Source organism: Lissotriton vulgaris, chromosome 5 (assembly GCF_964263255.1).
Source record: "Lissotriton vulgaris chromosome 5, aLisVul1.2, whole genome shotgun sequence".
Classification (NCBI taxonomy): Eukaryota; Metazoa; Chordata; class Amphibia; order Caudata; family Salamandridae; genus Lissotriton; species Lissotriton vulgaris.
This window is the reverse complement of record NC_141693.1, coordinates 663,270,220-663,295,303: the sequence shown is the minus strand read 5'-3', so window position 1 is coordinate 663,295,303 and position 25,084 is coordinate 663,270,220. Positions and strand designations below refer to the sequence as shown.

The 25,084-nt window shown below is 44.9% G+C and overlaps 1 protein-coding gene across 9 annotated transcripts in view; it reads left to right on the top strand.

Annotated features, from left to right (window-relative positions):
* Positions 1 to 25,084, top strand: part of KCNMA1 (potassium calcium-activated channel subfamily M alpha 1) — a 1,464,982-nt gene that overhangs the window by 976,163 nt on the left and 463,735 nt on the right. For all 9 annotated transcript variants that reach the window (XM_086922098.1, XM_086922095.1, XM_086922094.1 and 6 more), the window contains exon 14: positions 12,000 to 12,155. In XM_086922098.1, coding sequence (XP_086778224.1) covers positions 12,000 to 12,155 — 156 coding nt within the window. The remainder of the gene's footprint in view (positions 1 to 11,999; positions 12,156 to 25,084) is intronic.

The following is a 25,084-nucleotide window of genomic DNA, read 5'->3' as shown; positions in this document are numbered from 1 at the left end:
TTTTGAGGGACCTTTCCTTCCCGTTTAAATTGGCTCTCTTCTTCTGAACTAAAACATTTTTTCTAGTGATACTTTTTCGTCGGAAATGTTTCTTAAAAAAGATTTTGTTGTCTTACCCGGAATTTTTTGGGTGACTTCACAACTTTTAATTCTAGAGGACTGCTGCAAAGGTCCATTATCTCCATTTTTATCAAGGTGCGGTGTAAGTCGCTTTGCTTCTTTTTTTTTTCTTTGCCTTGAGGGCATGTTTGAATTTTTAAGAATATCTTGAGTTGAATCTATGGAAAATTTATTAAAAAATGTTATTAAATACTATTACCAAACAGTAAATCAATAACAGTAAGCAAACAATTGAATGGAAGGATTTTGCAACATACTTGATGGTAGAAAATAGCAATGGAATGGAATGCTTCAACATATGACCTGTGCTCTGTTATATGTTAATCTCAACTAATTTCGAGACTCTATTTCTATTTAGAGATGGTTCCAGAACAGACATTGTTCATGTTATTGTTATTGACTTAAAATTGCCAAGCACACATGAAGGCATATTTACTAGACCCTTGCATCAGGGGGAAGTGACTTAAAATTACCAAGCACACATGAGGGCGTATTTACAAGGCCCTTGCACCAGGGGGAAGTGACTTCAAATAGCCAAGCACACATGGGGGCATATTTACAACGCCCTTGCACCAGGGGGGAAGTCATATAAAATTGCCAAGCACACATGGGGGCGTATTTACAATGCCCTTACACCAGGGGGAAGTGACTTAAAATGGCCAAGCACACATGGGGACATATTTACAAGGCCCTTGCACCAGGGGGAAGTGACTTAAAATTGCCAAGCACACATGAGGACGTATTTACAAGGCCCTTGCTCCAGGGGGAAGTGACTTGAAATGGCCAAGCACACATGGGGGCGTATTTACAAGGCCCTTGCACCAGGGGGAAGTGACTTAAAATTGCCAAGCACACATGAGGACGTATTTACAAGGCCCTTGCACCAGGGGAAAGTGACTTGAAATGGCCAAGCACACATGGAGGCGTATTTAGAAGGCCCTTGCACCACTTATGCATCGCTTTTGACATTGACACTGTGGAGCACCATGGGGCATAAACAGCGCAGATGCATCATGCATCTATTCAACAAAAGCGACGCAATGCAGGAGTCACATCGCAAGTAAATAAATTCTTATAAATTTAAAAAGCATTCCTTTTCCTTAAAAACGATTTTCTGATCATAATTTGAAAACACAGCACCAGGGGGAAGTCACATAAATTTACCAAGCACACATGGGGCCGTATTTACAAGGCCCTTACACCAGGAGAAAGTGACTTAAAATGGCCAAGCACACATGAGGGCGTATTTACAAGGCCCTTGCACCACTTATGCATCGCTTTTGACATTGACACTGTGGAGCACCATGGGGCATAAACAGCACAGATGCATCATGCATCTATTCAACAAAAGCGACGCAATGCAGGAGTCACATGGCAAATAAATAAATTCTTATAAATTTAAAAAGCATTCCTTTTCCTTAAAAACGATTTTCTGATCATAATTTGAAAACCTAGCACCAGGGGGAAGTCACATAAAATTGCCAAGCACACATGGGGGCGTATTTACAAGGCCCTTGCACCAGGGGGAAGTGACTTAAAATGGCCAAGTACACATGAGGGCGTATTTACAAGGCCCTTGCACCAGGGGGAAGTGACTTGAAATGGCCAAGCACACATGGGGGCGTATTTACAAGGCCCTTGCACCAGGGGGAAGTCACTTAAAATGGCCAAGCACACATGGGGACGTATTTACAAGGCCCTTGCACCAGGGGGAAGTGACTTGAAATGGCCAAGCACACATGGGGCTTATTTACAAGGCCCTTGCACCAGGGGGAAGTGATTTGAAATGTGCAAGCACACATGACGGCGTATTTACAAGGAACTTGCACCAGGGATAAGTGATTTAAAAATGCCAAGCACACATGAGGGCATATTTAGAAGGCCCTTGCACCAGGGGTAAGTGACTTAAAATGGCCATGCACACACATAGGAGAGTATTTACAAGGCCCTTACACCACTTATGCATCGTTTTTAACATTTACAATGTGGAGCACCATGGGGCAAAAACAGTACAGATGCATCATGCATCTATTCAACAAAAGCGACGCAATGCAGGACTCACATCGCAAGTAAATAAATTCTTATAAATTTAAAAAGCATTCCTTTTCCTTAAAAACGATTTTCTGATCATAATTTGAAAACACAGCACAGCTCCTATGTAGAAGCACACCTTGTCAGTACTAATACTTCACATTATCTACAATTACAATTTGTAAAAGAATGCAAAAGCTTTTTGGAAAACATAATGCAAACACGTGACACAAAACATCATTTTAAATGCACAGCTGGCTTCCTTATTTTCTCCAAAAAGCATACTAGTCTCTTTCTAAAATAAAGGAACCATATCTCACCTTACTAAATGCTTTTTGAATTTAAAAACAGTCTCAGAAACACACCAATTGTTCTTTAGCAAAGCAAAAGGTATGCACTCCAGAGGCTGCAACCAAGAAAGGCACAGAAATGCTGATATTCATCACACATATCTCTCGTGTCAGCCAATCAAAACTCTTCCCTCACTTTTTTCAAATCAACACCCTTCCCCCCTCTGCCCTTTCTGCCCTTTTTCCATAGCAACTACCTCCTGACAGACCTCTCATGTTTACAAGTTCACACAACAATGTTTCAAATGAACTCTTAACTCTCAGTACACCTGCTAATCCACTGCAATCTTTCATAAAATCATTTTTTCTTAACCATTCAAATTACATCTTTCAAAGAACACATCCATGCACCCTAACTTTCTGTTTTCAGCAATGGAAATCCACCAATCATTGCTAATGAACCATTAGCACTGAAACTCCACAGTTTTTTTTCTTTAGAAACTCCTACTGTTTCAACTGCCATTTCATTCCCACACTTCATCTGACTGCAGCAGAACCTCCTCTCGCAATGTTTTCTGTCTGGATTCTTGGACATAGCTATATCCACTGGGCTCACAGGTATGCTGATAACAGAAATTTACACAACCTCAATTTTCAAAATGTGGATATCAAATGGATTGGGCAAAGAGGATTGAGATGTCACCAATTGATACCATTGGTGAAAACCTTTTTGCATTTGCCAAACCCTGACCTCATAATAGTGGAACTGTGGAGGAAATGATTTGGGCACTTTGACTGGGGTAGGTCTGGAAATGCTCTTAAAGGACACCTTTGAGCAATTAATGGCACTTTTCCCTCAAACTGCCTTGGTATATTCCAATATATGCCAAAGACAGAAATGGAGGTGGTCCAATCAATTTTGTCCACAAATTGAGAAAGCGAGGAAGCATGTAAATAAGTCTGTTTCAGAATGGGCGCCATCTACAACAATAACTTGCGTTACTACATGCAAGATATCTACAGAGGAGATGGTGTGCACTTCTCAGATGAGGGAAACAGAGTTTTCATACAAAATTTAAGACTGTGTATTGGTACCTACTTATAAGTACCTAGAACTTACACAGAACACAAAAGCTCTTTTCAGAGCTACCTTAACTATAATTAGTCTTTCCAAATTTCGAATGTACTTTTTTTCACTAATTTTCACTTATGTTCGCTTCCCGGTTCGCTACCCGGTTCGCGTACCGGCAGCTAACCGCGCGAAAAATTCCAAAATTATTTTTTTTATTCCAACATATATGAGCCTCCTCAGCCACCCTCAGAAAACCTAGGGGGTCAGGATACGTCTCCCGTGCCCCCTTATACCCATTTCCCACATTGTTTTTCCTCCATCTTGTGATTAAATTCAACCGAAACACAAAATGGCGAACTCCCGTTACGCTACCGGTGAGCGACCCGGTTCGCGTACTGGGAAGCGCTTCTACCGTGAAAAATCAAATTTTTTTTATTTGCCCCACGGGACCCTTTAATAACCCCAACATCATTCCTAGGGGGTCAAGAGGGGTCTACCTTGCCCCCTTTCATTAAATTCCCCCTTCGTTTTTCTCCTCCTCTTGTCTCTCGATCCTACAGAGAGACAAGATGGCGGCCGGTCCGGACTGTTTAGAATGTTGACAGACACCGGAGAGCCAATCAGCTTCGCTTCGCGAAGTTCTGTTACGCGTCAGGTACGCGAACCGGAGCGCTAACCGGAGCGCTGTCACAGATATATCTGTTTTTTAAAACGTTAATTTCTCAAAATCCACTGGAGCACATATATTGAGACATAGGAAAGGCACGTCGGGCAAACCATATCTACAATTTTGCCAAGTTTCGTGTAAATCCATTCAGCCGTTCAAGCTAAAAGTGAGTCCAACCGCCCTATGGAAAACTCAATGTTAAAAACGCGTTTTGGGACCCCCCTTTTTTTCTCGGCCCCCCCTTGACGAAACCCCCCCAAATTTTCTGGGACTGCTCAGAAACAAAATGTGCCATTTTCCTGAAAATTTCAGCCAATTCCGTCCACAAACGCCAACGTTTTTCGACATAGAATTTTCAAAAATCCCATAGGAAAAAAATCCTAACTATATATACCTACTGGCGACCGCCAGTAGGTAATATATATATATATATATCATTCACAAACGGTCCTGTCGCAGAGGGAACAACTTGGCAAGTCGGTGCTGGATTCGGGGCCAGGACCGGGTCCCGTGTTTTAATCTTACACGAAAGGGAAAAACAGCACTCCGCTCGTTGGATGCAATGAAGATTTATTCAAACACTGTTACAGCCTACGCGTTTCGAACCAGATGGTTCCTTCTCACGGCAGTGTTACACAGTTGTCCTACATTACTTTCAATTATTTATATTTTTGTGCCTCTAAAGGTGCATTATGGGACATGCAGTTTAGAGCTTATTTTGCAAAATTATTCATAACATTTATATCATGTTGTTACATATATGCATTCTCATGTATTGGCTTCGGTTCCACCTCCACCTTCGGGTCCAGGTGCACACCGACCAAAAACTTCTGACACCCCGCCTTCCGGCTCAGCAACGAAGAATCCTAAAAAGCCTCTAGGCGACTCCGGCTCGAGTCAGCCTTCGGTCCCAACAAGCAGAAGGTCCTTAAACCAAAACTAACTCCGGCACCGAGGCAACCCTCGGTACTGAAACCGGTCGAGCAGAAAACAAGCTCAGCACCGAAAACAGTTCCCAAAACCGTCGAACCAAAGCCAACTCCGGTACCGAAAAAAGTCGACCCAAAGTCCACTTCGGCATGGAAACACAATTCGGCACCTAAAGTTGTCGACCCGAAACGTGCTTCGGAACCAATAATTCCGGATCCAAAAACATCCGATCGGAACAAGAGGCATGACACCAAGAAAGATTCTGAAAACAAGTCTTCGGAACCGAACCCAAAATCTGCTCCAAAAACTGTAACAGACACTGCAAGACTTTCTAAGCAATTCGGCCCCAAACAAGACAAGTCGTGCCGAAAAAGGATAGTTCCACAGAAGTGTTTTTCCGCCCAGGTCCAAACCAAAGACTCTTCTTATTCATCCAAAAACTGGACAAAGAATTACAGTGCCTGAAAAAAGGAAGCTGGACCCTCCCAAAACACCTCCAGTTCCTCTCAAAAAACATGCTCAAACTTGCCCCATAAGAATTCCTTCACCACTGCCAGAGCTACCACTGGACATTTCCCCTGCACACTCACCATCCATCACGCACAGCCCTGCACCAGCAGAGGATGATAAGGATGAGGATAATTATTCAGAGGGGGTAGAAAATGAGCAACCCATAGATGACACAGATGACCCAGACAATATTCCTGGCCCATCAGATGATCCCTGGGAAGATTATAACGCGCCAGATGCCCCAGATCTGCCACAAGATGACGCATACCCTTCTAGGCCATCTACTCAAGATGTCACTATAGGGTTTACGCAACTCATTCATAGGGCAGCCACCTTTCATGGGGTAGTTTTACACACTGAACCAGTAGAGGAAGACTTCCTTATGGATACATTACTACCATCACACAAAGCCACAACCACATTACCAATGCTTAAGGTAGTGGTAAAACACGCACCAGAGGTATTCAAAGACCCTGTCAGAGCCAGAGTAATTAATCCCAGATTAGAGAAGAAGTATAAAGCAGCTCCAACTGACCCAGCATACATCAAAGGCCAGTTGCCATTAGACTCATTAGTAGTCTCAAACGCTAGGAAAAGAGCTAACTCGCAGACAACAACTCCACCCCCTTATAAGGAGTCCAAACGTTTAGATGCTTCAGGAAAACGCACCATCTCACATGCAGCCAATGTCTGGAGAATTGCTAACACTCAAGCCCTGTTAGCAAGATATGATCGAGCTCATTACAATGAGCTGGAAACACTTATGCAACATTTGCCAGACAAATATAAGGCCAGGGCTTCTGACTTAATACAAGAAGGCAAGGTCAATACCAATACCTCAATCCATTGTGCTTTAGATACTGCTGACACAGCCTCTAGAGCAATAAATACAGGCGTACTTTTACATAGACATGTCTGGTTGTGCATCTCTGGGTTCAAACCAGAGGTACAGACCAGTATCCTTAATCAACCTTTTGACTAACAACATCTTTTTGGTCCTACAGTTGATAATGCACTGGAGAAAATGAAAAAGGATACGGACACAGCAAAATCCATGGGAGCCTTACAAACTCAAACTCCCCGAGCATCCTTTCATCGCTTCTCTTACAGGTGCGCCTACAAAGGTTTTCAAACAGACAGCGCCTCCTCTTCTTACAAAGCGCCCACCCAGTCCTCGCCCAATAGAGGTTACTACAGAGGAGGATATAGAGGTAACAACACTAAAGGTAGAGGCAGAGGTAACAACAACCGCAATGCCTCCACTCGTAAGCAGTGACTTCCCTCTCGTCCCCCCAGACCATTCCACTCCTGTCGGGGGGAGATTTCAACAGTTCCTACCTGTCTGGAACTCCATCACCACATTCAGGAAGGTGAGACAAATAGTTCAATCAGGTTATTGCCTGGAGCTCACTTCCACTCCTCCAACAATACCACCCAGACAGCGCCCCATGTAACAGGAGCACCTCACACTCTTAAACCAAGAGGTGCCTCTTCACTGCAAAAGAATGCAATAGAACCAGTCCCAGTACATCATCAAAACACAGGAGTTTACTCCCGGTATTTTCTTATCCCTAAAAAGGACAGCTCTCTCAGACCTATACTAGCCCTGAGACCCCTAAATCTTTACATACAGTCCGACCACTTCCATATGGTCACCTTATAGCAGGTCCTTCCTCTGTTAAAACAAGGCGACTTCCTTGCTACCCTAGATCTCAAGGAAGCCTACTTCCACATTCCCATCCACCAAGCTCACAGAAAGTACCTTCAGCTTGTACTAGACGGTCAGCATTACCAGTTCAAGGTCCTACCTTTCAGAGAAACTACAGCACCTGAGTTTTCACAAAGTGTCTAGCAGTAGTAGCAGCACACTTGAGAAGGGACAACATTCATGTCTTCCCATACCTAGACGACTGGCTGATAAAATCCAAGTCATACCACCAGTGTGTGCAGCACACTCATCAGACCATCTGCCTGCTACACAAGCTCGGCTTCACAGTAAATCAAAAGAAGTCACATTTCCAACCATCCCTGTCTCAATAGTATATGGATGCCACAATAGATACCTCCAAAGCAATTGCATCCCCCAATCCAGCAAGGATACAAAGTATGCAAGCTCTTATACAAAAATTCCAGCCGCAACACTCACCACCAGCTCGAGTGTTCATGCAAATAATTGGAATGATGGCATCTTGCATCTTCATAGAGCCACACGTTAGACTCCAAATTTGCCCCCTGCAAGAGTGCTTAGCAAGCCAATGGAACCAAGCTCAACAACAACTAACAGATCTGGTGGTGGTGGACGACCGAACACATCACTCTCTGCAGTGGTGGAACTCCAAAAACCTTTCAAAAGGCCGGCCGTTCATAGAGCCAGTTCCACTTGTGGTGCTAACCACAGACACATCTCTCACAGGCTGGGGAGTGCATTTGGAAGAGCACACAGTACAGGACACCACAACAAAAGCTACTCCACATTATCCATCTGGAGTTGCTAGTCATTTTTCTAGCTCTGAAGTCATTTCAACATTACCTATCAAGCAAGGCTGTATTAGTCCGTACCGACAATATGAAAGCCATGTATTACATCCAAAAACAGGGAGGAACACACTCCTTACAGCTCTCCCGGCTGGTGCAGAGCATATGTAGGTGGGCCATACCTCAAAAAATCTTTCTGTTAGCAGAACATCTACCAAGAGTTCACAATCAAGTTGGGTATCTGTTAATTCGTCAAAGACAACAGATACACGAGTGGGAACTTCATCCTCAAATTCTTCAACCTTTCTTTCACAAGTGGGGCCAACCGGAGATAGATCTGTTCACCACACACCTCAACTCCAAATGCCCAAGCTTCGCCACCAGAGATCCACACCCATTGTCCAAAGGCAATTCGATATGGATGAGTTGGTCAGACAGATTTGCGTACACTTTTCCACCTCTCCCACTCATTCCGTTAGTGGTGCGCAAGCTACAGCAACACTCCCTCACATTGATTCTCATTGCACCAACGTGGGCAAGATAACCGTGGTTCACCACACTACTATAGCTCTCAGCAGTACCACATCAAAAATTAAAACTCTCTCCACACCTACTGACACAGAACCATGGAGAGATCATGCATCCAGACCCCATGCAGCTCAACCTCGTGATTTGGCTCCTGAGTTCTTAGAATTTGGATACCTCAATCTTCTGCCTGATTTCATGAATGTTATAAAAGAAGCTAGACATGCCAACACTAGAGCATGCTATGCAGCCAAGTGGAAAAGGTTTGTTGTGTATTGTACAAATAACAGTAACCCACTGGATGTTTCTATTCAAAACATCATATGTTACCTGCTCCATCTACAAAGATGTAGTTTGGCATACTCCTCAATCAGGTTACATCTTGCTGCTATAGCAGCTTACCTTCAAAACAGACAACATCTGTCATTATTCAGAGTACCTAGCATAAAAGCATTTATGGAAGGACTCAAAAGAATAATTCCTCCCAGGGTACCACCCTCCCCTGTATGGAATCTAAATATTGTTCTCACTAGACTTATGGGTCCTCCATTTGAACCCTTGCATTACAGTTCCCTTCATGGAAAGTTGCTTTTTTAATTGCTATTACCTCACTCAGAAGAGTAAGTGAGATCCAGGCATTAACACTTCAAGAACCATTCTTACAACTCCATCACAACAAAGTGGTTATAAAAACAAACCCCAAATTCCTTCCAAAAGTCATTTCACCGTTCCACCTCAATCAATCTATTGAGTTGCCACTATTCTCCTCTCAACCACTAACGGTAGCTGAAATAGCTCTCCATACATTAGATGTTAAAAGAGCTCTCCTCTACTATATTGGAGAAGTGTGGCTCACTGGTGAGAGGAGGCAGACCTGGAAGCAGAGGTCAGCCTGGGACCAGGGTTCAATTCCCGGCTCGGCGGGGTCTTGAGTCCTAAAATGTCCATGGACTTGACAATTCTCGCTCCGGTGCCTACTCGATTCTCGGGTTCACACTCTGTGACTCTGGGCAATAGCTTGCTTAATCTCCACAACGGCCCCTCGCGGCGGGATGCCTGGCTTTCACCTTGTGGATACCCTGCTGGGGTTATCTCACAGGGGAATACCAGGACGGGTTCCCTAGGCAAGCGCTTAGAGACCGGTTGGTGATTTGCGCTATATAAATTCCTGTACATTTACATTTACATATATTGATAGGACAAAACCAATTCGTAAAACAAAACAATTGTTTGTGTCCTTTTCTCCTCCACATAAAGGTAATCCCATTTCAAAAGCTGGGATTGCAAGGTGGATTGTGAAATGCATTCAAATTTGTTACCAGAAAGCAAAGCACACTCTATTCATTCCCCCTAGGGCTCATTCCACCCGTAAACTAGGGGTATCTATGACATTTTTAGGAAATATATCCTTAGATGATATCTGCAAAGCAGCTATATGGTCTACACTGCACACATTCACAAAATACTACTGTATAGATGTGCAAGCAAAACAACAAGTTAGTGTGGGCCAGGCTGTACTCAAAACATTATTTCAAACCACTGCAACAGATACTGGTGGTCGCCGCTAAGGGAGAGAACTGCTATGCAATCAATGCACTGGTGTGTGATCTGCAGCCCATATGCCTAGAACGGAAAATGCTACTTACCACCAACACTATGCATCTGTTCTTGGCATATAGGGCTGCAGAGTCACACACGCCCACCTGCCTCCCTGGCTATATATCTGTTGTAGTAATATCTTAATTAGATAGACTAGACATGGACATCTTTTCTGTACTCATACAACTCCATCATTTCCCCAATGGCGAAAAACAATCTGAAGATGGAGTCATGCGCACTACGCTCTACAGGAGGAGTCATCTACCAAGCAAAGACTCTAACTCTTCCAAGACAACAACAAAGTGTAATCATCCGGGCCCACCACCAGATGGCAATCTATGCACTAGTGTGTGACTCTGCAGCCCTACATGCCAAGAACAGATGCATACTGGCAAGTAGCATTTTCCATATATATATATATATATATATATATATATATATATATATATAGAGAGAGAGAGAGAGAGAGAGAGATATGTCCATGCATTCTGCAGCACAGATAAAACAGCAAATTGCCACTAGTGATTGTTCATGTGCAGGAAGGTGTCCCTTCCTGCACATAAACAATCATTAAAAAATGATAAGTTGCAACTTCTATGTGTGCCGCATAAAACAACACATAGAAGTTACATATCCCCTTTACTGATTGTTTATGTGCTGGAAGGAACACCTTCCTGCACATGAACAATCGTTCCCCGCAACGCAGGCACCCTTGCATTATGGTGCAAGGTGCCTACGTTGACAGCTAAATTTAGCACCAGCACTAGGGGAAATGCAGTGTCGCACTGCATTTTTGTGAATACAGCGCATCCCTGCATTTTCAGAATGGTAGAGCGCGGCATTAGATATTTTAGCTTAACACCCCTGAATCTGTTTCTTTAGTTTGCTATTGGATTGTTGATTTCAGGCAATTATTTCTATTTTTTTTATTTATGTTTCATGTATGTAGAGTAGGCACCACATTTCTGCTAATCCCATCAAGGCCGTATAAATTGAACCAAGATCTCATGTTACCACAGCCAAGTCATTTGATGTGGTGTATTTGAGAGCCCATAATCTGCTTTGAACAGCTAAATTTGCACATCCTGGCCTATTGCTTGTGTGTAGTGCTCTAAAAACAGATCAAATGTCAATGATACAGAGTGTATCTTTTACTTACGCCAATCTTCAGGATAGTTTCTTCTATTATTTTGCTGTTGACCATTGTCTTTGCCATGGCATTCTCTGATATTTATCGCCCATTGGACCCAATCAAATACTGTTCATTATCTCTGGTAATTATGGATATGGTAAGTTATTCTGATTCCACATAGTGGATTATTGCTATCAGTTCCACTGCTTTGGATGTCCCTGGACACGCCCCCTTTCTATATACCCGATTGCCCTTGAATAGAAACAACATTCTGTCTAAAATTCTTTGGGAAAATTAGCATTTTGGCATTTCAAAGAAATAGATCAATAAGACAGATTAGAAGCAGCCTTGATTGTTGAAATGTTTATGCCGGTTGCCTTATCATCTCTCCTGCAAACGTTTTACTATTGGACAGGCCTAGGAGAGATGCCAAGAACCCGCCATACTACAAGCCCAATTTTGAAGTAGAGTCAGTGCCTCCCAACATGACTCTTCTGTTATCATTCTATATAGTATCATGATCATGGTAAATGGTGTTGTTGTTTATTTGCAGCAGACAAAGAGTATGTGTTCATCTGGGAACTTGTGTGTAAACAGTGTCATTTCTAAACTTTGGCTCTAATGGTGATCATTGACTCTCTTCTCCAGGCCCATTTGCTGAATATCCCAAGCTGGAACTGGAAGGAGGGTGACGATGCTATCTGCTTGGCGGAGTTGAAGCTGGGATTCATAGCTCAGAGCTGCTTGGCCCAAGGACTCTCAACCATGCTTGCTAACCTCTTCTCCATGAGGTCATTCATAAAGGTAAGATCTGTGGTAAGCTGGAAAACTGCAGCTGCCTCTAGAGTTTTGCTAGGATATTTTGTCATTTGTTTAGCCTCCATTCTCATTCTGTGCAGTGGTTTCTTTCCTGAATTGTATATGGAAAGTCAATGGTCATTGCAAGATTACTGAAGGCTTCTCTTTTTAAAGTTTTATTGGCAAAATGCTCTCTACCAGCAATGTTTCCTGTGTTGAATATATGGGTTACAATCTCCCAAGATGGGTGGTTTAAGAGAATAAACTGAAGTGTTAACAGTTGTGCTGCAAAAGTCAAATTCAATAGGTCAGTCACCCTAACAGTACAGTACTGTTAACAGCCATTTCAAAGAATATCAGAGTATTAAAAAAAAATCCTTTTGGACTGTATATACTAAAATGTTTGTGATCTCATAACAGCGCAGTTAAATATTAAAAATTAAAAATGTGAAAACATTTTTCAATGCCAGCCTGTTTATGATGTTTCTATATTCTGTTGAAAAATGTACATTCCTCACTATAAAAAAGTAATTCCGGGCCCTTTGGGTGTTAACATGAGGTACAGTGATAATGCTAGTGCAGTAGTGGCAAGACAAAGAAGTTATATTTCTCCTCAAATTAATTTTGATTGTTAAGTTGGTTTGAATGTTCTCAAACTAGAAGATTCAGATTCAGATTTATTGATAAAGTGCATAGTTAATCTGAACCATTAAAGGTAAAACTGGAATCAATGCACCACTTTCATTTCTCTCAAGAAAACTGTCTCCCCGGTGTAAAAACCTAATTTAAAACATCATGCCGAAGTACAGCCATTCAGCCAGCACTCTAAATAGGATGCTTGTACATTCCCCAGTGTGCCCTCCCCCCTTTCATCTTACGTGTCCACTTCCATTGATAGATGTACATGCGTTATAACCCTACACTGGCAGTGTTGAGGTTCACTATAAATTCTTATAGGCTAGTTGCTTGATTGTTATTCTGACAGGCTAGTTGCTTGATTGTTACCTGCGCTAGCGCCATTATAGCCATCGTCTCTTAGCACAATTGCATCCCCTCGAGCTCAACTGTTTTAACTCACAGAGCACCTTGCTTAACTAATTGAACTTACTTGTGCAAACTTGTATTTGGTTGTGTGTTGCGTCAGTCTCACCGGTCCACCGCAGCCTTCTATGCTGTTTGTGTGGAGGGAGTAGACGCTGGTAGCAAGGGGGGATTTTCCTCACTTCCGGCGTAACACTTACGAGCGGCCATTTCCAGAGGCTGACGCTCTAGTGTTCACCACACCGGCCTATTTAATCTTTGGACTCTGACGCGCAGCGACTGACAGGCTAGTTGCTTGATTGTTACCTGCGCTAGCGCCATTATAGCCATAGTCTCTTAGCACAATTGCATCCCCTCGTGCTCAACTGTTTTAACTCACAGAGCACCTCGCTGTTTTAACTAATTGAACTTACTTGTGCAAACTTGTATTTGGTTTTGTGTTGCGTCAGGCTTCCCGGTACACCGCAGCCTTCTATGCTGTTTGTGTGGAGGGAGTAGATGCTCGAAGCAAGGGGGCATTTTCCTCACTTCTGGTGGGACAGTTACGAGCCGCCATTTCCAGAGGCTGACGCTCTAGTGTTCACCACACCGACCTATTTGTTCCTCATGAAGCCGTCGCGCAGCGGACGGGTGCAGCGGGCATGCCGATGGCGCGCCAAAGGCAAGCCCGTCTGCGCCCGGCTGTGCCCGGCCGGGACCAGGGGCCATGAACCCTGATAGTTCTCATCAAACCCTTACTTATAATGCTCATACTTTATTGAATCTGCAGGGAGTTATAGGTTCTAGCTGTCTACACTCCCTTTCCCTCACTAATAAGTCCACTAACTGCTCGCATTGTGACTTTAAGCTCCTCCCTAATAGTAAAACTACCCAAGAGGCTAAGCCCTCTTTTAAATTCTATCTATTAAACTGTCGGTCCCTGCCCAAACATTCAGTTGAATTGGCCCTCCTCATTGAAGATCTTAAACCCGAAGCCCTTTTTCTGACAAAAACCTGGCTGCAGGATGAAGCGTACCCAGCCATCTCTCAGATCCTGTAATCAGGGTATTTAATACATAGAGCTGACCGCAATACAGGTAGAGGTGGCGGACTAGCTATTATCTTTAAAGACAACTATTGCTGCCGGTCTTCTGTGGAAGATCTACCTGATACGGAAAGCATGTATTTTTCTCTGGAATTTTCACCTACTCACACCTTTACCGGCCTGCTTCTCTATTGCCCCCCTGGACCTATCCGCCAGTTTCTTAATTCACTTCCCACCTTCATTGCTGAATTGGCTCTAATCTCCGCCAACTTCACAGTACTGGGTGACCTTAACATACATCCACCTGGATGATCCATCTGACCATCTGGCATCTGATTTGTTAGCAAACTTTGCCGCGCTTCAAATCGTGCAGATAGGTATCGCCCCGACGAATATTAAGGGGCATCTTCTTGATCCAGTGCTTAGCAACGACCAGGCTCTCTTTGCTAGATCTCCTATCCCACTCCCATGGACTGATCATCTACTTGTCTCTTTGGTCTGGAAAATTGCTGTTTCTCCCCCTGTGCAGAATTTCTTTCCTCTGAAGGAAAGTTAATGGCCAAATTTGTCATCTAGTACTTGGTCCTCAACCTTGGCCGCTACTACCCCCTGCACTGACTTAGACCCAGAAAAGGCAAACAATAACTTTAACTCCTGGATCCAAAGCTCACTCGATACTTTACTCCCAAAAAAACTCTCCCGCAAGGCTCCTAAACCTAAGTTGGCTCCCTGGTACTCCCTTAAATTAAAAGAACTTAAACAAACCTGCAGGAGACTTGAAAGGAGATGAAGACAGAACGTGGCATCCGATAAGAAAAATGAGTACAGAGAGTCAATGAGAACTTATAAGGCTGAAATCATCACTGCTCAATCCTCCTTTTACAACGAAAAGATTAGCACAGCAGCAAATTCCCCTAAAGAAATTTTTCGTATTGCTAAATCTCTCATCTCCCCACCGCATAAAATCCCCAATCCAGAAGATGCCCAAGCCCGTTGTGAGAATCTGGCTAAATATTTTCATCAAAAAATTCATTTAATTTCCCAATCCTTCCCTCCCCGCCAGAGAGATTCGTCAGTCTCCTGCATTAAAAGCTCCCGCCCCAATTTACAGTACTCCTTAGCTGAGTTCCCTCTCCTAGATGAGGCAACATTGAGCACACTTATTTCTAAGGTCATCTCTGGCTCACCTATGGATCCAGCTTCCCCACACCACGTCTCTCCAGTTACAGAAGTAATCTCTCCAGTAATTTTGAAGGTTTTAAATGCCTCCATAACTACGGGAAGGGTCCCTTTAACCTGGAAATGTGCTCAGGTCAGAGCTCTTTTAAAAAAAAAAACTTAGACTCTTCTAACCTGGCCAATTTCAGACCCATCTCCCTGCTCCCCTGGCTGAGTAAGTTGGTTGAGAAGCACATTAACTCCATTCTAGACATTACCTGGAATCAAACAATCTTCTCCACGAGTCTCAGACAGGGTTTCGCCAAAAGTATGTGACAGAGACTGCCTTACTAGCAGTGACGGAAGAAGCAAGGAGATTGGTAGATCATGGTGGTTCGGCAGCAACTATTTTGCTGGATCTCAGTGCCGCTTTTGACACTATTGATCATACCATTCTTCTGGAGCGTTTAAAGATTCTGGGAGTGAGGCTTATGGCTTTGGTCTGGTTTAACTGCTTTTTGGAGGACCGTTCCTTTCAGGTCATTGAGGATACAGCATCATCTAGTCCCTGGCCTCTTAGCTGTGGGGTTCCACAGGGTTCTTCCCTGAGCCCCACGCTATTTAACACCTGTATGGCCCCATTAGCTGAGATAGTACTTCCGTTCGGCATCCAAATTATCACCTACGCAGATGATACCCAACTGGTGGTATCACTAAACCACCCGAAAGGTTCATCTGGCTCTCTGGGCAATTGCCTAGAGGCAGTTGCCGAATGGATGGAACTATCTCACCTTAAGCTAAATGGGGAAAAGACAGAGCTAATGTTCCTGGGTAAATCCTCTCCACCCCCTGCGATACTCTCCTGGCCGATCTGTCTTGGCAATCCGTCTGTCCCCAAACAGCAGATCAAGAGCCTTGGCATTTGGCTGGACAGCTCGCTCTGTTTCAGCCATCAAGCTACTAAGCTCTCAGCCACCTGTTTTGGCCTGATGAGGATGCTATGGAAAATACTGCCTCTTCTTCCCTTTCAGGCCCGTAGGATAATGGTGCAAGCCCTCATCCTATAGCGGCTAGATTATGGAAATGCCCTATATTTGGGCGCCCCTTTGGCTACAATCAAAAAACTTCAAGTAACCCAGAATTGTGCAGCCCGCCTACTTCTCAAGATCCCACGAAGGCAGTCAGCGCGTTCTGCACTGAATGCACTTCACTGGCTCCCTGTTCAATCCAGAATACATTTTAAGGCTATGTGTTTGGCCCATGGAGCTATCCGGAAAAACGGTCCTGCCGTTATCCATCCTATGGTGGTCCCCTACTTACCCTCCCGGATTCTTCGCTCTAGCAATTCCTTTCTTGCTACTACTAGGAAAGTACGCAGATCCAGATGTGGCGGTCGCTACTTCTCACTGAATGCTTTCAGTTTTTGGATCTCTCTTCCCCTTACTCTCCGTAGGAAACCCAATCTGCAAATCTTTCGTAGACTGCTTAAAACTCCCCTCTTTAGCGCTACATAACAACCCTGTCAAAAAACTACCTGTCTTTTCAAAAGCGCTACGAGGCCTCAGGGTAGTTACGCACTATATAAACTGAATTTTATTCATTATCCTGTTCAGGATAGAATTTACACTGAAGCCAAGCAGCTGCCAGAATACCAGATCAGACTGACCCAAGTCACTGAACAGCCTCCTCTCTCCTCACATCATGGTCTACCTACCATATGTTTTAGCTCTTTGTTCTGTGCCCCCGTTGCAGGCTGTCTATCTTATTTTTTCATTGTGGGCTTGGACCGTGCAGCCTTATTTGTTTCAAGACTATTGTTAGTCTCTGACTTATGCAGCACCACTGTTGTATTCAATCAACCAATCACGCAAACACAAAATCATGGGTCATGGTAGACCAAGGCAAAACAGCAACCAAAGACTGTGACACTTTGACCTCTAGTATAACAGATTATTTAAGGACTTACTAAATATCACAAGTTCATCAACATGTTCTGAAATTATTAATCTTTTTAAGAAAATATCACTGTCTCAGCTATATCCACTCTATTGGGCTCCAGTTGTCGCCCATTGCCCGGGAGAACCAAACCTGGCTCTGCCACTGTCTAGCGCGAGTGAACGCTCCAAGCTAAGGTTGTGCAAGGTGGCAAGACTTTCCTTCTAAAGAACTCTAAACTGCAACCAAAGTAGGCTTTCTGGGACGAATCCCCTGCTAAAATTATGTGTCCAAAATGATAAAGTGATCACACATTGACCATCTTTTGCTGATTGCAACAGTTTACATTATCCTTTTGCTGAAAACTCTAAACATTTGATGCAAAGGCTGTTTTCTCACCGGGACCACTTGCCCCTGTCGTGAAAATTTCCAGACAACAGTGCCGTGATCTGCATCTATTGCAATGTATAGGAGACAGAGTACATTCCTGTCCCATGCCAAGTTTGCGTCTGCTTTAGCAGCTGTTTCTTTTTAGTCCATGTCTGGAGGCACCAAATCCTCTTATGGAGTGCTTTTACAATTTGCTGAGGTCTGCAGTGCCAGCGACACAGCCACTGTCCTGATGAATACTGAATAATACCACAGTTCTCTCACGTTTCTTAAGAGACACCAACTCTTCCTAAAAGGTGGGTGGAATAGCAGAGACAGGACTATAAAGAAATTCGAATACTGAGCGTTATATTTATTACATTTTCTAATATGTTTAGTCTTTTCATTTGATTTGGATTTGCAAACAAACAGAAGTAAAAAATCATTACACAATCAAAATATATAAAGACTCCCTAACTTATCAGAAGCAATGCTACCTCATTACGGAGGGAAGAATCGAAGGAGCGTAATTGGAACTCCGTGGCATGGATTCGGCGACAAGTTTCTTGAACAAGGACTAATTTTGCATACTATTCGTATTGGTAGTAGAACTTTAGAACCCAAAACAGAATGCAATGCACAATCAAGGGGGTGGACGTGGAAGGCAACGTAGCTGGAGAGAATGTCATTATATACAGTTGCTATACTACTGCTCATGGCAAATCTCAAAGAAACACGGATCAGATATAAATAGGTATTTGACTAGTTTAAGAGCTATTTGGGACAACGAATCAATCAACTGGGAGAAATCTCTACTCTTACCAATGGAAGATTGGAAACTAACCACTGACCATGCTCCTCAGGGTGGAATACACACATTTATACGTATTGTGTAACACACCACAATCTGTACAAGACAGATGCTTCCACAAAATAGGTTCCATGTTCAGGTCACTGACCTGGACAAATGAAGCATAAAATATAGCTCTTAAACCACTGCAGTGATCCATCTATGAAGCAGGAATAGACCTTCCAAATGTCAGAAAATATTAGGATACCCAACTGAGTTTGGTGAACGTCTAGACCTTTACCTAATTAGTTAATCCAGTGTGTAGACTAGACAGGTTCTCCTTGGGAACTAAGGGCTATTTATACATGTTATATGAAAGAGGGCTACCCAGTGAAGCACCACCAGCGACTGCGGTGATAGTTGGGGTCTGGAATAGGTGCAGCAGGGAAATGGGATGAAAAGTAGATTGGCTTCCACAACACACTAGTGTCTAGAAACTAAACTGAAAGCTATGGCCATTCTCTCATGTTTTTTAAGTTGGGGCAGGGCGGGATATCTCCACTGGGTGAAGTGTGGGATGCTAATGGCATAGAGGAATTCTGCAGACAGAATCCAATAAGAACGTATATTAGATATATCAATTCCTGCAACTTAAACATGCTCTAAGCTCAACAATAGAACTGGACAAGAACCCCATGGACCTCTCCCATGGACAGGATGCCACTAACTGCTTATGCGGCAGTAACACTGACTGTGTCGATAGCAAGGGCGGCCTACCACATCTTAAGGCTAGGTGGTAGCATGATAGTGGGGTCCTGAGGTAGAAGCCTGAGCAGTAGGTAAGATATTCCGCAGACAAGCCTCTGTTAAAGCAAGCACCAGGTTGGTCCAACTAAAAATCCTTCACAGCCCCACTGCAGTGCATAACTGGGCTCCCACAACACATTCCGCTTGATGTTTTCACATGTTTTGGATGTCGGTCCTCATTTCCGCAACGGCATGATACCCTTCCGGCTGCCCCCCATGCTTCCTGCGTTAGACATGCTATTGACCAACTCCTCCCCGCTCATATTGATTACACAACTCTATGCGATCATGCAGGGAAATTTCCTCTTTGCACGCCCAAGGCTTATTTTAGCTGCGGATATGACCTTGACCCACCACTTACTGTGGCTCATTGGAGGTACTGCTGTGGGCTTACCTAGGCTCTCTCTCCCAATTATTGACTACGCCTGCTTCATGTCAAGTTCCTTCACAGAATGTACTGCACTCCCGTCCAGATGTATCGAATGGGATTATCCGATAATGCACAATGCTGTTGATCAAGGGTCGATAAACCACTTTTCTTCACTTAACTTGTGAGTGCTCTGCAAATGACTGTTTTTGGATGACTGTTTATGAAGCTATTGGCTCCATCACTAATTTCTGTCCACCTAGGACTCCACTGGTCGCCCTCCAGGGCTATGTTAAGGATGTCCCCTGTAAGCTCAGTGCCTCATTGCTATGTTGTAACTTATGGCAATGCTCAGGGTTGCAATTCACTATGGGAGTCACCCCACACCATGACTGGGCAAGTGGCCAAGGGCCAGATGTAGGTCACCAATTACCGGTCGGTAACTGCCGATTTCGGCCGTTACCGACCGGTAATTGGTTTTTGAGATGTAGGGGCCATTATTTTACAGAATCTGTAAATTTACCGAATCTGTAAATTTACAGATTCTGTAAAATGCCGAATCTGTAATTTTACCGATTTGGTAAATCCCAGATGTAGGTAGCACTGTTTACAGTGCTACAGGCCTTCAGAATTCGGTATTTTATCACCCAATACAATTGGGTGGTAAAATACAGAATTCAGGTGTACATGCACATCTGTGCATGTACACCTGTGCCATGAAACACACAGACATGCCCTTAGGGCATGTATGTGTGCCACATGGCACACAAGCCTGGAATTGGGGTGCTACAGGGTGTCAAAGTGACACCCCGTTCACCCTTGCAGGATTCGGTATTTACCGATTCGGTAAATACCAAATCGGTATTTCCCATTGATTCCTATCGGCTTCAAGGCCCATAGCAATCAATAGGAAATACCGATTCGGTATTTACCGAATCGGTAAATCCCGAATCATACCGATTTTGTTCGCTTTATGCAAAGAGGAGCCTCGGGCTTCGTTTGCTCAGTAGCTTGATGTACAGGTGTGTTCAGTGTATTGCGGAAAAGGATGTTTTGCAACTTTTACTTATTGATGGGTTTTCCCCGATGCTGTTTCTCTCATGTTTCATGTATGGGACTGGATGCAATTTCTGGACAGTGCTTGTTCCCCGTCATGCTCTCCCCTCTTTGGGGACTTGTTCTTCTTGTATGCTCACATGTAACATTACTTTTTTTGATCGGTGTGTACTGATGTAAACTTCAATAAATACATTTTTAAAATCCTTTAGAGCATATATTACTCCAAAGTCGGCTTGCATACATTTGGATTGGTAGATGATGAGCTATTTTTGCAAGGGTGTGGGCAGGGAGGAACCTTGTTACATACACTGAAGGAAAGTCCCAAACTAAAGGCCACTGGCAAGAAATCTGAGGTGAAATGGAGGCAAATGTAGCATTGAACACCTGGATATCAGCAGGAATCATTCTGCTGTGGGTATGGAATACAACAGGCTTGTCTAGATACCAGAGGAAATTTGCAAACTATGGGCCTCATGTACAGGAAAATGATGCAGTGCTCTGCCACAAGCCATAGTCATGAAAGATGACGTTCAGCACTGCCTGCAGTTGCAGAATGGGAATGCAATATGGTTTGGAGCATGGCAGTGGAGAAGGGAGTATTTGAAGAAAGTGATGTCCTCAAAAAATGTGCAAAAATTTGCCATAGATTGTAATGTCCTTACTTCCCCCCACAGGATGCACAGAAACTGGTGATGGTTGTTACTCTCTTTTATTTAAATGCAATCAGTTATCTGGAGCTAAAGGGCGCCGAGCGTCTAAAGATGAGCGCTCCGGTCGCCAACTGCCGTTTCTGCCGTTCGCGCCTTCTCTCTCCTGCTTACTGCGCATGCGCCGCCTTTCCGCTCTAGCCCACGGCGTAACGCGTCATCGCGTGTACGTCCGTCGACTAGAGCGCACACCACATATCTCCCCCCTTTAACAAAAACAAAGTTATAACATTTCTCCCCTCAGGTGAGTGTCCTCCAGCCGTGAACAGTGTCTATGTGGGGCACCGGGGAGACGGCACCAAGCTAGTGTCCATCCATCACAAAGTCATTATAGCGAGAGGGCGCTACAACCGCCCTTCCGCTGCGGGTGTGTCTTACCGGCATGTTCTCTCTCAACTCAGTCTCTTCTTGGGACACCCCAACTTCTCTCACTTCTGTTCTCAGCTCTGCATTCGCTTGCATTCCTCCTCCGTCGGTCGGCCTGGCTCCTGGTACAACCATTTCATTGTCTTCGCCTGCGTCTTCGCCTTGGTTGTCTATGACGTGATCAGAATAGGGTGTGACCTCCGTGTGATCCATGTCTCTTCCGACTCCTTCGGCTTTGGGCCAGACTAGTATTTTATTCACTCTGGCCATGCGCTCTTGTGACCAGACCTTGCCATCACTGAGGAGGGCCGCTCTGCCCCTCACTTCCTTAACTTGTAGCGGCTGGCTGAATTTGCTTTCGCCCTTCTTTTGTAGAGTGGGAAGTTTGATCCTAACCCACTCCCCTTCTTCCAGCGCTGTTTCTTTCGTGCTGCGTCTTTTGTCATAGTGCGCGGCATAGATCTTCTGAGCTTTCTCTAGATTGTGCTGCACCACCGCTGGGGACCACTTGCTGGTGATGGTCTTCTCCCTCCATGCTACGTTGTCCCTGGTGAAGGGATGCCGTCCTCTCAGCACTTGGAACGGACTATACCCCACCACAGAGGGGGTTATCCGATAGGCCCATAGCATGTTCATTACTTCCAACTCCCAGTCCTTTCCTTGCGATATGGCTGCTTGGATGGAGCCCATGAGCACCCTGTTAAACCTTTCAACCTGGCCGTTGCAAGATGGGTGATACACAGCAGTGTGTTTCCCTACGATACCATTTCTCTTCATGTATCTCCCCCACTTGTCCGATACAAACTGCGGTCCATTATCGCTGAGGATGGTTTTGGGAATTCCCTCTCTGAGGAACACCGAGGTTAGGAACTTCAAAATCGTATCCGTGTCCATTGACTCTTGTATGTCCACTTCTGGCCACTTGGAATACTTGTCTATGAGTACGCAGATGTACTTGTTCACCCCTTGATTGTCCAGAACGGGCCCCAAAATGTCAATGGCCACATCCTCCCATGGGCCTTGCGGGGTGTCGAATCTCCCCAGTGCTGGTCGGAGGGGGCGGAGCACCTTGTCCGCTCCTTGGCATTGTCCACACTCCCGCACTTGTCTCTCGATGTGGGCATCCATACCTGGCCACCAATACATCTGTTTGACCAACGCCTTGGTTTTCACTATACCCAGATGTCCTTCATGAAGCATCTTCAGCAGTCTGGGTATCATTGTCACTGGTGGGACCACTTTTTCTCCTCTGTACAGGAATATCCCCGAGTCACTTAGGGACAATTCTTCTCTTATCTCAAAAAAACGTCGGACACCTTCCGTTAGCTTCTTCTTGTCCGGCCACCCCAACGTGAGATGTTTCCTCACTTCCTTCTTCTCTTCATCGAGCTCGTAAGCCGCCTGCCATTCCTGCGCACTGATCGATGTTTCGTGATCTTCCATACTGGCCACCATCTCCTCCGTGTCCGGGGCCTCTCCGGGCGCCTCCTCCATGGCTGATGCCCTGCTTAGGTAGTCAGCTACCTTGTTCTGCGTGCCAGGTAGATATTCCACATCATACGTATAATCGAGCAGCTTCAGGGTCATTTTCGCTATTCTCGGGGTGGCCGTGTCATGGCCCGATGACGTCAACACTTTGATGAGTGGCTTGTGGTCCGTTTGTAGTCTGAATCTCGTGCCCCACACGAACTGACGGAATTTGTTCAACGCCCACGTGACCGCCAGCATCTCTTTTTCGATTACGCTGTACCTTTGTTCCGTCGGGGATAGCGCCCGGGACGCGAAGCTGATAGTTTCATTGTTTCCATCCTCCCTTTCCTGCGCTAGTACTGCCCCCAAGCCCTTGTCGCTAGCATCGGTTGTCACGATAGTCTTGCCCATGGGGACGTACCCCTGCAAAGGGATGGCATGGCTGATGCAGGCCTTAATGGACTCGAATTCGGACTGGGCCTCCCTGTCCCACTCAAATTTTGTATTGTGCCTGATTAGTTCTCTCATCCTATGTGTTCTTGTGGCAAAATGGCTGACGAACTTGCTATAATATTCGGCCATTCCGAGGAATGACCGCACCTCCTCTTTGGTTGTTGGGGCCTTGGCATCTTTTATCGCCTTCACGTTTTGCTCCTTCGGTGATATGCCGTGCGTGCCTATTTCGTGCCCTAGGTAGGTCACTGAGCGAGACCCGATCCTGCACTTGCTCCACTCCGCCGTCATTCCTTTGCTCTGCAGCACTCCTAGCACTTGATGTAGTTTCTTGTCGTGCTCACCTTTGTTAGAGCCCATCACCAGGATGTCGTCTTGGAAGTATTGCACTCCCGATATGTCTTTAAACAACCTGTGCATTAGCTTCTGGAATACGGCCGCAGCGGATGCCAGGCCAAAGGGCATTCTCTTGAATTGGAAACACCCAAAGGGCGTTATGAATGCTGTGTACTTCCTGCTCGACGGGTGCAATTCTATTTGGTAGTATGCAGACGTGAGGTCTATGGTGGAAAAATAGTTGATGCCTTTGGTTCTTGCTAGCATCTCCTCTATCCTGGGGAGCGGGAACCTTTCCACAATGAGGTTTTTGTTGAGCTCCCTCAGGTCCACGCAGAGTCTGACCTTTCCGTTGGGCTTTTTAACTACCACCAAGGGCGATAGCCATTCCGCACTGTCCACTGGCTCAATGATATTTAGCTCTTCCAACTTCCGTAGTTCCTGGCGCACGGCCTCACTCGTGGATATTGGTATATTCCGTACCTTATGCACTACTGGTACTGCACCTTCCTTGAGAACCATCTTATGCACGAACTTGTCGAGTTTGCCTACCGTGCTCTCGAAAACCTTGGGGTAAGCAGCCTTCCAGTCTTCCTCCCTCGAGAGGGGCCATTCGTCCGTTAGCAGGATTTGTTCTTTCCCTCCGGGATTTAGTATGATGCCGAGATCACCTGCGTCTCTCCATCCGAGTACCGATGGGCCCTTCTCCGCTACGTACAGGGTGCACGTGGCCACCCGTCCTCTAAATTCGAACTCCAAGTCCCTGCACCCCACCAGTGGGATGGAATTCTCAGTATACGAGATGGGTCTAATGTCCGGCGGCCACAGGTCGGGTCCTATGACTGGCACAAAGTCCTCTTCCCATATTGACCTTTGAACAATGGTCCAGGGGGACCCTGAATCCACGGCTACATGTACCTTGACGCCCCCGATGAGCATGTCGGTGCGGGGCTTATCCCTTCGCTTCCCGGATACATCTAAGACTTGATCTTCTATACACAGCACTAGGTCATCCTCCTCTGGTTCTTCTTCATCACTCACGTTGGCCGCTGC